Raw genomic sequence first — 15,174 nt, 5'->3', positions numbered from 1 at the left:
TATGTGTTTGGCTGGCAGGTTGGCAGGCTGGCTGGCGGCTGAGATAAAGGCTGATAAAATGTCGCACGCGTTGGTCAATGAAGACACTGAAGGCATGGCATTGGCTCTGGACATCATTGACGTCGAGCATTCTCCTCTAGAGCCATCTGGTTGGCGTTGATACTGAGAAAGTGAGTTCGCTTCGGGGCGCGGCGGAGGCTACGGCGAACGCATTAGTGTCAAATGACAATAAGAATTATCCCCCTGTTTGATGCAGAAAATTAGGCTCGACTTATGGCAGCATCGTGTTGCATGGTGCATCGTCATAATACTATTTATCAGTAATTTGTCGCCTTGTAGCAAAGCATATTATTCCGCAACAATAGTGCCCAAATGTTCTTCCGTTCTATCGATTGCTCATCAATCAGTTTCAACGAGAGACGCTGCACGGGACGTTTTGTGGTATGATATGGTCATATTTACAGACAGACAGCAAAAACCAGATGTCCTCCCGTTTTATCATCACCCGTTGATGCAGTCAGCCTAATGACTTGTCTCTGGGGAGCGGGTTTCTTTGCCGTTGTTTTCTAAATTCTTGTTTTGCTCTGCTTCCCGATAACTGCTTGCCGTTAACACGCACTCATCTGTTCGTCATCGTTAAATACGAGTATTCAAATATTATTGAACAAACGATCAGCGCATTAATTGCAGAGTGTTCAGCAAGTTTAAATACACTTTAAAGATGCCAGCTCAAAATGGTGGAGCGACCAATGAGACCATTTAGATAAGTGATTTTAATTTAGAAAAATAATGAAATATTAGCAGGAAGCACATCTTCAAATCTCACACATTTGTGTGACGTTGATCAAGAACATCGCATACTACACGCATTTACGCATGTGGTATCTTACCATAGATATTTGAAATGAGCTTGTTAAACTGATCACAGTGCTCGCGTACTGTTGGCTCTGTTTTGTCTTCATGTACAACTGTCCATACAAGTTGAGGGGATAAAGATTCAAGAAGCTACGAGACCACACAGTCGCATCTCGCGAAAAAGCGGACAAATTGTGTTGAAAACTCACTTGGACGATATTCGTCTAGTGGTTTGGTGACTCTCTGGCAAGTTCTCCAAAGTTGTGGACGAGAAACCCAAACCTTCCTTGTAGTGCTCCTTGCTGGCTCGCGAGTCTATTGAGATGGAAGGGGGATCGTTCCCTTGTTGAGATTCGAACGGAAAGCGAAAGCCATCCACATGCTATTTAGGACCATTTGAAACAGTTTAAACATTCTTAATTGATCAATTCTACAAAAAAATCCCAATTTCTTTTAATTTTTTTATCTAGTAGATTTTTATCACCTATGAAGTGTGGGGTCTGTTTTATTTTATTATTGATAGTTTGTTCAAAAAAGATGAAAAATAAAAATTTGCTATGTTTTTGTCTTTTTGTGTTTTTCTTTTAGGGTTTCTCTTTAAAAATTCCAATTAAATCCCCAAGATTCTCTATTCTCGTTTGCATGTCTTTTTACTTCTATCTCTCTTCTGTTCTTTTTGCTTTGGAAGGTTTTCTTAAATACCGAAATTTGGCTGCATACCTTTTACATTCGATTTGATTTTCTATCATTTTACTTTGGTTTAAAAGATTACGAGACATGCACTTTTGTTGCCACATGACTTAGGTTCTTGAGTGGCTTTACTTATATTTTTTATTATTATCCTATTTATATTATTTGTTATGCTGTTTATGTCGGTGTTTTCGTTGGCCGATTGTACAATGATTTCCTTATATTTTTTCCTTTTATATATATCTTTGGTATGAGTGCCTATTTACGATTTTGGTATGAGTGAATATAATATCACTATAATATCATGTATTTCATATGAATAAATTTCTCTGAGTCCACTATTGTCAATGTGCATGTCAGAGACTTGTCTTATTATATGAGGAGCAATTGTTATTGATGTGATAGTCAGATCAATGGTTGTGTTTCTTTTTTTTATGAGATCGGGATTAATGAACGTGTGTTCTTTTTTATGTATCTTTTATGTTTTAGACTATTAACACGTTTATTGCACGAATTACATAATAAATAATACAACACAACAAATTATAACTTGTAATGGGCCGCGCGGACGAGCCGCACCGTGAGCCCTACCGGGAGCCCTGCTCGACCAGTAGCCTGTAACACACTCCTCTGGGTTAGGTGCGCTCTGCACACACTTAGCGCGCATCGCTAAGTGCGGCGTGGTAGTGTGTGTGAGCGCAGTGTCGATTCCTGGATGTCGACCAGCAGCAGCGCAACTGCTACTGCGAATCCAGGGCTCAGCACGTCTATCCACAACAGTATCATAGTGAAATTTGTATCGTATATATTTTTTAGTACTTTATTACTTTTCCTATCATTGGTGATGGTTGCCCCTCTCGACCTGATGGGTATTAAAATCTCCCATCATTAATCTTCTTCTATTTTGCGTAATGACCTATGCGGACATGCCGCCTACACAGGCTTTCGAGACTTCATCATTAATACACTCGAGTATTTTTAAGCATTGTGATGGGAAGGGTATCGTTTAATAGCCCGTTATTGTCTTTACGGATACGGTTTGTATTGATGCCACACGAGCTTTTCTAGCGACCAGTCGTACCACGTTATTTTCTTTGAAACAAGATCGAAGACATACACATGCCGCAAATGCCTGATCTGATGCATCGACAAATGTATGTATCGCCAGTGGTACTTGATGGCTGATTAATAACGGCATAGCAAATTGGTAAATCCTTGGCACCTTCTACCATGGTTATCCATTCTCTCCATTGCTCGTACAGTGAATCGGAAATTTCTGTATCCCAATCGCTTGAAGAAACGTGTATAGCTTGCATCGGGATCTGTTCATGGATTGTTAGGTAAGTGATCAGCCCAAGTGGATCGTACGTTCTCATGACCGCACTTAACACCTCTCGTTTCGACTTCTTATTGTTTGCGATTTCTGATGATATTCCTTTTAACCCTTATAACCTGAACTGATAACCGAAACTGTCCGCAACCGTATCCCATTGCACACCGAGGATGTTCTCCACGTTCGATTGTGTCTCATCCATGAAGATACAGCGTTTACCAGTATAATAAACATGTGTCCACTTGTTTATAACAATAGTCGTTTTGAATAGACACCGCTGTCTACTACTTGCTCACACGTCCGATGGTTTAAGCTACTCTGTCCAATTTACCCGGCGCTCTAGCACCAATCGAACACGACATCGAACATGAAAAATGTATGGGATTTGACATGTTTGTCTTGTTTGTTTGTATCCTTAACCGGGCAATAATCCCAATGAAAGGTCTGCAGTGACGGAATCGCAACCCCGTATGCAAGCGGAGTAAGTAAACGCTACACTGTTCTTAGGGAAGAACGGAACTAACTTTATTCATTCAATCGGCGTAGCCGTTCTACGCCGCTATCTTACTCTAGCGATGCCTAATCCTAATTTTCCTAATCCTAGTTTCCTTATGCCCTATGTCCTTATGATGAATACCCCCACCCTTATTTTAATGTGGCTTCTATGCCCACGCACTTTACGCGCGCATCCTAATTACTAACACTACTTAAACTACTAATCGCACTAGCTGTCCTAATCTATAAAGTGGGCGTGGCCTTCCTATCTAATCCTATGCTACAGTTCATCCTACTTCCGAATTCATCCTAGTTCTAGTCTTAATCCTAATTAGTTCATTTCTATTTTTAGAATCCACCTAGTTCATTTCTGTCGGCGACATCCTCCCCCCCGTAAGCGCTCGTAGAGGGTTACAACAAAAAAAAGGAGCCGACTGAACTTACTTTTCTTCTTTTTCGTTACGTACGTCTAGCTTAGCAACTTTTGCGGCAGGTCTTTTTACCATCGTGGTTCCTACACGCATTACTACCGCTCTCACTTGCCCATCTTTTGCCGTATCAACATCTACTACTCTTCCCTTTATCCACCTACCGCTAACCTGTTCGTTCGGAAATGTCACAATATCTCCTATTTTTAGTGGTTCTACTTTATTTAACCATTTCCCGCGCGATATCAATTGAGGTAGGTATTCCTTGACCCATCTCAACTAATAATTTTGAGCCGCTAGTCTGGATTTTTTCCAAATAGACCTCGATGCCTCGGCTTCAACAATGTCTAAAAGAGAAGGTGCGGCCTCTCCGGAATAACCAATTAGGAAGTGGCTTGGTGTTAGAGGTTCATCATCCTCGTGTTCAATAGGGATGTGTGTTAGCGGTCTATTGTTAATGATAAATTCTATCTCTATCAACAAAGATCTCAACGCTACTTCGGGCAAGGAATCTTTTGTTAACGGGAGAAGACTTTTTACCTCTTGCACCATTCTTTCCCAAGCCCCTCCAAAATGTGGTGCTGCCGGTGGATTAAAATGCCAACAAATTCTTTCCGTAGCACACCTTTGCTGAATTTGTGCCATTTCTCTACAAGCCCCAACAAAATTAGTACCATTGTCGCAATATATATGAGCAATTTTTCCCCTTCGATGCTGCATATTTTTTAGATTCATAATAAATGTGTTAGAACTTAGATCGTTGGCAAGCTCTAGATGTACAGCTCGGGTTGTTAGGCATGTGAACAATGCTCCCCATCTTTTTTCAGATCGTCGACCAATCGTAACAGTAAGTGGTCCAAAATAATCCACTCCTGTATGCGTGAATGGTTTAAAATATGCGGCTGTTCTACAAGGTGGCAACGCTGCCATTTGAGGCGCTTGTGGCTTGGCCTTATCATTTTTGCATCTTTGGCAGATAGCTGATACCCTTTTCAATACGGCTCTAAGATCGACTACCCAGAATCTCTGGCGTATGGCGGCAATTACTGTTTCAGTTTTTTTTATGTTGATATTTTTCATGGTAAAATCGTACGATGAGCATAGTTATATAGTGAGATTTAGGTAATAAAATTGGATATTTTGTATCTGAACTTAAAATTTCGACTTTATCTAGCCTTCCATTTGCTCTCATAATATTGTTTTCATCTATAATTGGGCAGAGATTTTTTATGTTGCTATTTTTCGATATTGGCAATTTCATGCTAAGGGCTGTTACCTCCTCTTCAAATCCTTCCCATTGTGCTTTCCTAATCAATAGATTTTCAGCCATGTCTAAAATGGGCTTATCTATTATTTTTGGACTTTCTTTATTTTTTGATTTAAGTCGTTTTAAATATGTTAGCCCTATTGCCAATGCTTTCATCAATCTTTCCCAGCTGGAGCACCAATTGACATTTATGACTTCCCAGTCTATTTTTTCCGTTGTGCTAATTGCGTTAAGGTAAATCGATTACATTTCTTCTACAGTTTCTGACTCAACATCGAGTTTTGGAATTTCCTGATCTTGCAAAAACTTTGGTCCTGTTAGCCAAATGGATTGCCGCGATGATTGTTTGGTGGCTTCGACCGGCCGGAACAAACCCAGTTCCATTGTGCGGCTGAAGTTTTACTTAATATTTCTCCTACTCTTGCGGCTACGAATTGTGTGTACCTTTTTGGTTCTGCAGCAGCTATCCATGCCATTACCGTTTTAGAATCAGTCCAGTAGAACGTGTCGTTAATGTGTACCCTGAGCTCTTTTAAAATTGTATCGGCTAATCTTACTCCGAGAACAGCACCTTGCAGCTCCAAACAGGGAATTGATAAAGGCTTTATCGGCGCAACACGAGATTTCACTGCTATAGGAGAGACTTCAATGCCATTTGAACTAATTGTTCTCATATAAACGATGGCTGCAAAAGCTTTGTCGGACGCATCAACAAAAACGTGAATTTCCCGCCGAGTTATGCTGTGATTTGTTTTGGAATAACATCTTTTAATATTGATTTTTTCAACTATTTTCATGTTCTTAACCCAAGCGTTCCATTGATTAATTATCACAATTGGAAGCTTGTCATCCCAATTATGCCCTAATCTCCACATTTTCTGCATTACTAATTTGGCTTCTATAAGGTGGTTTGCTAATAATCCTAATGGATCGTAAATTTTCATTATTACTGACAAAACTTCACGCTTTGTTGTAAATTCGTTGGCCATATTAAGAAATTTAAGTATATATTTGAAACAATCGCCTTCTGTATCCCACCATTGACCTAATATTTTTGGGTAAGTTTGATCTTTTTCAGTGATTTTTAATAAACTGCTTTCACTTACACGCTCTGCTGCCAAGTTATTTAAAAAGCCTTTTGAATTTGATATAAAATTTCTTATAAAAAAGTTTGCTTCGTCGTGAATGGTAATTACTTCGCTTACTCTTTCTAGAGCTGCTTCTTCTGTATCAAAACTGTCAAGGTAATCATCGACGTAGTGATTTTGAATAATTGCTGTGACAGCCTCGGGGTGAATATTTATAAATTGCTTAGCATTTTCATTTTTTACATATTGAGCAAACGCTGGTGAGCAGGTAGCTCCAAATATCATTACATTCATTTTTAATGTTTTTGGAATACTAGTAGGACTTTCTCTATACAAGAAAAGCTGTGCGGATTGATCTTGCTGTCTTATTTTAACCTGGTGGAACATTTCTTTTATGTCCCCTGAAACCCCTACACTTCCTTCGCGAAAACGAACAAGAATCCCGAAAAGAGATGCAACTGCATCGGGACCTGTTAATAACTGTGAATTTAATGAAATTCCTGCGTTTTTCGCGGCAGCATCGAAAACTAATCTTGGTTTTGGTTTGGGCTTATTATAATTTATCACTGCGAAATGGGGAATATAATTTATTTTGTTACCGAGCAATTGATGATGATTATCCTTCACAACTTCAGCATAACCCTTTTCACAATATGATGCAATTTCTGCATGATACCATTCCTTCAGCGCATTATCCTTTTCTAATTTTCGTTCAAGACCTTGCAAGCGGCTCAAGGCTTGTTCATAGCTTTCTGGTAAAACAACTTTATCATCCTTCCAAAGCAAACCTATTTCGTAACCAAGATTTACCTTTTTCAATGTACTTTTCATAAGCGTATTAGCTCTTTCTTCTGATTTTGAGATCAATTTATCCGATCCCGGTTTGACCCCAAATTCTTCTGTTGAGAAATAGTCTCTCATAAGTTTATGCAAGGACATTTTTTGCTCGTTGTTTTCTATGACGGTAAAGAGCTCATGTTTTTCAGCCAAGTTTTTTTCTGTGTATTGTGTTTGAATTTCATTGTTTTCACCAAATAGCACCCACTGCAAATTTGTCTCATTAGCTATGGGTTCTCCTGGTTTGCCTGCGCGACTTTGTCGTGCATATATCAAATGTGCGTGAGGTAGCCCAAGTAATACCGTTGGCCTACCATTCTCAAAACTCGCTAACGTTATATCTCCGAGATGTTTGTATCGTGTTTTGATTTGTTCTGCGTTGACTGATTGAGCTGGCAGACGCATTTCTTGTACTGTTCGTAACCCGTTTAGATCTAGGAATTTTCCTTCGACATTTTTAATTTTAACACTTATCACATCACTTTCGGGCTCCTCTTGACGTACCCCGTTTGTCCACGACAATGATAAAGGTAGCTTAGGACCCGTGGCCTTTAGCGCTTCCTTCGTTTGCTTGAGAATCAAGTTAGCCGATGAACCCGTATCGATGAATGCGAATGTATTCAATTGTTTCGCGTTATGTTTAAGAGTTATGGGCAATATTTGAAATAGACATTGTTTGTGATTATGGACATTTAATCTTTCAACGGTTTGCGTATTTGGTCGAAAATTATGAAGCAGAGTATGATGTTTTTTGTGGCAATTATGTTCTCTGCACTGTGGTGGAAGGTAGCAAGTTCGCGATTCATGATTTGTTTGGCTACAGCAATTTGCACATATTCTACCTTGCTTTGTGACATTCCAACGCTCATTAACATGCATGTATTGAAATCTACGACAATCAACTAATTTATGACCAAGGCCACAAATGAAACATTTTGCTCTTTGCCTTTGGACAGGCTCTTGAATTACGCGTTGTTGGGGCTGTGCATATGAGCAAGACGGTTGGTCTGCTTCCTTTGCTCCCTTCGCTTTTAATAAGATTGCCAATTGCTCCTGGGGTCTGAGCCATGCCGCAAGGTCGCCTAAAGTTCTAACTCTTTTTTCACTTAAAGTGTATTGATACCATTTTCGCATTAGTTCGACTGGTAGTTTTCCCACTAAGTTTTCTATGAGCATAGTATCTTGCAAATAATCTGCTCGACCCAACGTGGTCATACTTCCTATCATATTGTCGATTGCATGCATAAAGGTAAGAAAAGTATTAGGGTTATCCATATTTGGGTTATCTATGCTCATGAGGTCTTTAACGAGCGTTTGGTAAATTATATTTGGGTTGCCATATTCATTTTCAAGGCGCTCCATGATGGCTTCTATGTTAGCTTCATCGAAAAGCATTCCGCTGACACTTTCAGCTGCCTCCCCTTTCAAACTTTTCTGTAAGGCTCTTAGAATTTCTAAGGCTGAAAAATCTTCCTCGCGTTTAAATTTATCAAACACAGTTTTAAATCGCGTCCAGGTTCTGAAGTTGCCATCAAATTCTGGCAAGTCCATTGTCTGGGGCCTAGGAGGACTTGCGGTTCGTTCCTTTAAAACTTGCACCATGTCCCTGATAAACTCCATTAAATCCGGGCTCGGTTCGGCTTTCGGTATATTTGCGATTGGATTTGTTGTGACATTTTCCTCCTCCTCCTCACCTAAGCTGAAATCTTCCATCTCTTGGGCTTGACGTAATAATTCCGCGTTTTCTTTTTTTAACCGTTCAACTTCTTCCCTTTCGTACGCTCGTTTTTTCTCTAGTTCTTCTTTCTCCCTTTTAACCCGCACTAATTCTTCGTTCTCCCTTTTAAGTTCCGCAATAACATTATATAATTCGGACGGGTCTACGTCGGACCCCTTAGTAGACTTAGATCTAGTTAAAACGTTTGTAGTACTCACAACCTTTTTCGCCGTTTTGCTGATCTGCATCTCGTCGCTCTGCTGTTGCTGTTGTTGTGACTGCTGCAGCTGCATCCTTTGCTGCTGCTGCAGTTGTATATGTTGCTGTTGTTGCGCCTGCTGCTGTTGTTGCGGCTGTTGCTGTGGCTGCTGTTGTGGCAGCTGCGGGGCAGCGGCGGCTGGGGCTGCGGCTGCGGCTGTTGTTGAGGCATGCTGTCTCGCCTTGCTGTTTCACTTCACTGCCTCACTTTTTTTTTTCAATCACTCTCCGTCACTGCTTCGCTGCTACACTGCTACACTGCTCACTGCTGCATTGCTTCACTGCTACACTGCGACTTCAGTTTTTTTTTTTTTTTTTTTTTTCAATCACTCTCCGTCACTGCTTCGCTGCTCACCGGTTCCTGGTTCTGTCCAAATCGTTGATCACACACTGCTCCGTCAAGCTTTTCACCAATTTTCCTCCTCTGCTCGCACACCACTAGCGCTTTCCGTATCTTCGATACAAAGCGTTTTCTTTTTTCACTCCACTTTTACACACTTCTGCTGCTGCTGCTTCTCTTAGCGTCCTAGCTCAGTCCGAGCTTTTAAGCGCGGGATTTCGCCCCCTCCGACCACTGCACTTTCACACACTTCTGCTGCTGCTGCCTCTCCTAACACCCTAGCTCGGTCCGAGCTTTTAAGCGAGGGATTTCTTTTTTATTCACTGCACTTTCACTTTCACTGCTTCTCCTAGCGTCCTAGCTCAGTCCGAGCTTTTAAGCGAGGGATTTCGCCCCCTCCGGCCACCTTCGTCGTTACTCAGTGGGGACATTCCGTCCGTCCTGGCCTGCCCTGGCTTGGGCTTTCGTGGGGACAGTCCGTCCGACCTGGCCTGCCCTGGCTTGGGCTTTCGTGGGGAAAGTCCGTCCGTCCTGGCCTGCCCTGGCTTGGGCTTTCGTGGGGACAGTCCGTCCGTCCTGGCCTGCCCTGGCTTGGGCTTTCGTGGGGACAGTCCGTCCGTCCTGGCCTGCCCTGGCTTGAGCTTTCGTGGGGACAGTCCGTCCGTCCTGGCCTGCCCTGGCTTGGGCTTTCGTGGGGACAGTCCGTCCGACCTGGCCTGCCCTGGCTTGGGCTTTCGAGGGGACAGTCCGTCCGTCCTGGCCTGCCCTGGCTTGGGCTTTCGTGGGGACAGTCCGTCCGACCTGGCCTGCCCTGGCTTGGGCTTTCGAGGGGACAGTCCGTCCTGGCCTGCCCTGGCTTGGGCTTTCGAGGGGACAGTCCGTCCTGGCCTGCCCTGACTTGGGCTTTCGAGGGAATCGTCCTTCCGGGCTGTACCCCGACCGGGTTTTCGAGGGAATCGTCCTTCCTGGATCCTCTACTCTGAGTTCCTGAGTAGGTTTACTTCCTCTCTGGAGCCACCATATCCTTAACCGGGCAATAATCCCAATGAAAGGTCTGCAGTGACGGAATCGCAACCCCGTATGCAAGCGGAGTAAGTAAACGCTACACTGTTCTTAGGGAAGAACGGAACTAACTTTATTCATTCAATCGGCGTAGCCGTTCTACGCCGCTATCTTACTCTAGCGATGCCTAATCCTAATTTTCCTAATCCTAGTTTCCTTATGCCCTATGTCCTTATGATGAATACCCCCACCCTTATTTTAATGTGGCTTCTATGCCCACGCACTTTACGCGCGCATCCTAATTACTAACACTACTTAAACTACTAATCGCACTAGCTGTCCTAATCTATAAAGTGGGCGTGGCCTTCCTATCTAATCCTATGCTACAGTTCATCCTACTTCCGAATTCATCCTAGTTCTAGTCTTAATCCTAATTAGTTCATTTCTATTTTTTGAATCCACCTAGTTCATTTCTGTCGGCGACAGTTTGTTTGTGTCTGACAGTGCACCTCCATATGTTTATACGGGTTTGTTCGAGTCGGATGTCGTGTTCGATTGGTGCCAGAGCGCAGCCTTAATAACAAAATTTTCGCCAGAACCATTGGTACTGAAATGTCATCGGCAGCTTTTCAACGATCTCGTTAACCAATCGCGGATCGTTTAAATATGGTTTAAACCCAATGGCCATGGTCTAAACTAGTCACGTTAATTACCAGATTTTCCACGGAATCTGATTGTTCCGGAATCTGCGAATGCCTGTTAACTCGGACTTTCAAAATATCCTTTAGGAGATCCTTGTATAGAAGGTCTGGTCTACTGTAGGTTTCATACAAACGCTCGATAATAGCCAGAACCCAAGCGCCACAGATTAAGCTTTAACGACTGGAAAATCGGATATCCATAGAAAAAAAATTAAAGCTTCATAGCTTCACTGGTTTGCTCAATAAATGGCGTATTATAACTCATCATTATATTGCTGTACTTTTCTTGGAATGTGTTTCGACAAGCTTCATCTAATCATGATCTATTTAGCCTTCTAACTTTCCGAGCAAAAAAAATGAATTTGGTCGGGTGGTCAGACTCATGCGTAATACTAACGACCATTACTCAAATCTCACTTGCTTCAGTGCTGGTAGTTTACATTGGAGTTTAGTATTTAAACAATCGTATCGCCGTTCTAGTTCTAGCGATGCATAACTTCAATGCGAATCCATACAACAGTACAGAGGGAATGAGAAAGCTCTTCTCCAAGCGAGGAAGCTCCACTGATTGAGTATCCCACCAACAGGTGGCGCCACCAGCGTTTTGCTTTTTTTTAGAATGTATGAGTCGTTTATCGTCTGTTAAACGAAGTCTTTCTATATTCCGTTTAGGTTGAGAGCATGAGTCATTTAGAACCCGTTTAGTGGTCGTTTAGTGGATTTGAGACACTTGGAAACGTTTTTGGGTACATTAACAGCGGTTGTATGCTTCGTGATTTCCGAACTTTTTTTTATTATTCTAAATTGTTGGTTTTGTAGAAACCGAAAATTGTATGTGAATACACCTCAAAAAACATAAACACCTTGGTCGCGGTCATACGTTAACATTTAAGTATCGTAGGCGTAAACGTCAGAATAAAACGGCATTCGTGCTCGAGAATCAGAACAGCGCACACCTTCCGATTCTTTTTAATTTCCGTTCCGAAAATTCCGTTATTTTACAGTTGTATCATTATCTAATTTAATAATACATATTAAGACATGACCGATTTGCTCATCCACGCATATTAAAACAGGTGTGCAACAAAAATACTGCTTGGGATTGAGATAAATAGGCGTTACGCGTATCGCTAACGTAGAGAGGAGGCTCAGCGCCTTACTATGACCATACATTTATGCTACACACTGTAGCAGTAATCTGTCAGTCGGGTATTACCACAGTATAGTCGATGTTTTACATTCTCTGACAGTCACAATAGCCACAGTTTATCGCTACTCTTTGCACGCGTCTGTTGCTCTTCAATTTTCAATCAACAATTGAATCTGTGACCATCAACCTTTGAAAACAAAGCAAAGCGTGTCGCTTCGTGAACGGTGAAATTACAGTGATAATGGATATCGTGCATCCGTTCGGTGTTCCCCGCGAGGGAGGCCAGTCGTCCAGCAGCCAGCCCTATTACCCTGGGGCTCCCCTTTTTCCCGCACACACCTACAACGCCAATAGGAGCAGTACGAACGGCGGCACGGCCGGCAGCATCTTCGGAGGAGGCATATCATCCAACCAAACCACCCACAACACCATGGCCAACACCGAAATGATGGACACCGTCCCCGTCCTCATAAGCACATCCAACACCACCAGCTCCACCTCTGTTACCGCCAACAACCAACTCCAGCTGAAACCGGTTCTCGGCAAGCTGAATAGAAAAGCGGCCAGGGGAGGAGGAAGTCAGTGGTGCAAGCTGGCCCATCGGGCGCAACCAATGAGCGCATTCGACACGCTGTGCAATCTTTGCGGCGCGAACAGCTCGGAATTCACCGTCCGCACCAACGGGCATGAGACGATGGTGCAAACCATCTTCAACGCGATGCAGTACCAAGCGGTGGCACCGAACGAATTCCTCGCCAAGGAAAAGGTGTCCGAGGAGGTGCTGCGAGACATTTACTTGCCGCGGCTAACGGCCCCCCAGGAACAATCGGAGACGGGCGCGATGATGGATACGTCCACGCAAAATGGTATGGAGGCAGAGGAGGACCCGGCGGACGCTAACACAACACTGCTGTTAGCGCAGAACCTGGTCTCGTTTGCGCTGTACAAACTGTTTGCCAAGTGGAACGTGCAGCCAAAGCCGACAAGAGTGAAGGAACAACCATCGAAAAATGGTGTGATCAGGTGCCGGGAGCAACTTCCGGTCAATCCAACCAGCTACCATCCGGCGACGCTACTGTCGATCATGGTAACGCCGGTATCGTTTGAGGATGTCGGCGAAACCGCCGTGAGTCCGGTACGGAAGAACTTTGTGGCCCGGGTGACGGTGGGCGAACAATCGTTCACTGGCACGGGGCAATCGAAAAAGGTGGCCCGTAAGATGGCAGCATCGGAAGCGTGCAAGACACTGTTCGGCGTAAACTACGGTATTCTTCAGGGTTAGGAAGGTGACCAATCATTGATGAAGCATGATGAACTGTTGTGCCGCAAAAAGTATGCGCGCACTGTTATTCGTTGAACAGCGAAGTAAAACAAAAGTGGAATTGAATTTGAATAAAACTGAACTACGCCTAACTAAAGCTTTTTCGGGAAGTATGCTTTAAACAGGAGCAGACTTGCAAAACAAAACGAAAGAAAATAAGGCAAATCGGTGAAATATGCGTAACATTCATGGGCGATGCCCGACATTGGCGTTAGGCAGATACGATGATTTTTTTACCCAGTGCTTTTAAAACATTCAAACCAACAGTAGATCGCTTGTTCTGGATCGCTCCTGGGGTTTGCTGAATTATCTATTTTTTGTTATCAATTTTTAAGAGTTTTCCTCTAGCTTTATTACAATGTATAGTGTGTCTAATATCCTTCATTCTAGTTGCTCTCGCCCACGGATACAAAGTCCTGCTCGCCGTATCACGGAACGGGAAGCATGTCACCGTAAGAAGGTCTTGCAGGGGATTCAATGGTGAATGCAAAGCGCATTCTAACGTGTTGCAAGCTGTTGGTGCCAAAAAAAAACAAAGTACAATGTCTCCAACGAAAGACAATTAAACAAAATTGATGTTCGTATTCGTATTAAGGACAACTGATGTACTGTATGGAGCGCACCCATGACTCCGATCCGACTCCGATTATTATTCACATTCCGACTCCGGCAAAATGGCACCACTAGATCCGCCCGGAGTCGGAGTCATCCGGAGTCGTCAGGAGTCTTTCGGAGTCGTTCGGAGTCGTCGGAATCGGAGTCGGCCGGAGTCAACAGGTGTGGTTTAATGTGCTTTTGATCAGACATTTCCTTTTGTTGTGTTTTTTTGTCTTTCACTTTGGGCGTGCACTCCCCATACAAGCCGACCTCGGCCGACTCCAGATGACTCAGGATGACTCTGTCTGCAATCGATTCTAGATGACTCCAGACGACTCCGGACGATTCTGGACGACTCCGAACGACTCCAGACGACTCCGAACGACTCCAACTCCGAGTGAACCAAACGACTCCGGGTGATTCCGAACGACTCCGGACGACTCCGACTCTGGGCCATTTCGGACGATTCCGTATGACTCCGGATATTGCAGCGCGAACCTACCTCCGGAGTCGATTGCGAATTTATCGCAGTCGGATCGGAGTCGACTCCGGATTTTTGCCAACTTTACCCATCACTATTAAGGACACTACACTTACGGCATTTTTGGCAAGTAATATTTTCTTACTAATTTAATTATTATCGGTCAAACCTCTGTATGACTCACTTGCCTAAGATGTCCTGCTACATTTGAGAAAAAAAATTAAAATTTCCAATAATTTTACATGATGAATTGAAAAAATTCATATTCCGGACAGTTTTGAGGACAAGCTTCTGTAGTAAGTTCGGAGATAGTTACGGTCGCCATGTAATGTGTCCGGTTTTAGATACGGTCGCCATGTAATCTGATGAGCGTACATACGGTACAACTGATCAACGCGTACCATCGCGGTAGGTCAGTGTTTCGCGGACATGTATCGAGGTAGGATAACACTTTGTTCCAAGCGGACTTTTCGTCCAGGCGATCATAGAAACCTTTAGGAGGTTTCCCTTACTGGAAACGTTGGAGTTTAGAGGCCTAACCTTGGGTAGGGGGACATAACTAAACTCATTAAATGAGAAGTCGATAGATGATGGGCATAGTCCTATCCTGACAG

General features: G+C 43.2%; 1 protein-coding gene across 1 annotated transcript; it reads left to right on the top strand.

The window, feature by feature from the left end:
* The first annotated feature begins 12,076 nt into the window (after positions 1-12,076).
* On the top strand, positions 12,077-14,123 carry LOC121588741. The gene has a single exon (XM_041907036.1). The coding sequence runs from the start codon at positions 12,403-12,405 to the stop codon at positions 13,441-13,443; it is 1,041 nt and encodes a 346-aa protein (XP_041762970.1). The 5' UTR covers positions 12,077-12,402; the 3' UTR covers positions 13,444-14,123.
* Positions 14,124-15,174: the final 1,051 nt, after the last annotated feature.

Source organism: Anopheles merus, chromosome 2R (genome assembly GCF_017562075.2).
Source record: "Anopheles merus strain MAF chromosome 2R, AmerM5.1, whole genome shotgun sequence".
In the NCBI taxonomy this organism is placed as follows: Eukaryota; Metazoa; Arthropoda; class Insecta; order Diptera; family Culicidae; genus Anopheles; species Anopheles merus.
Note: the sequence above shows the minus strand (reverse complement) of the source record. Positions and strands in the feature narration are given on the sequence as shown.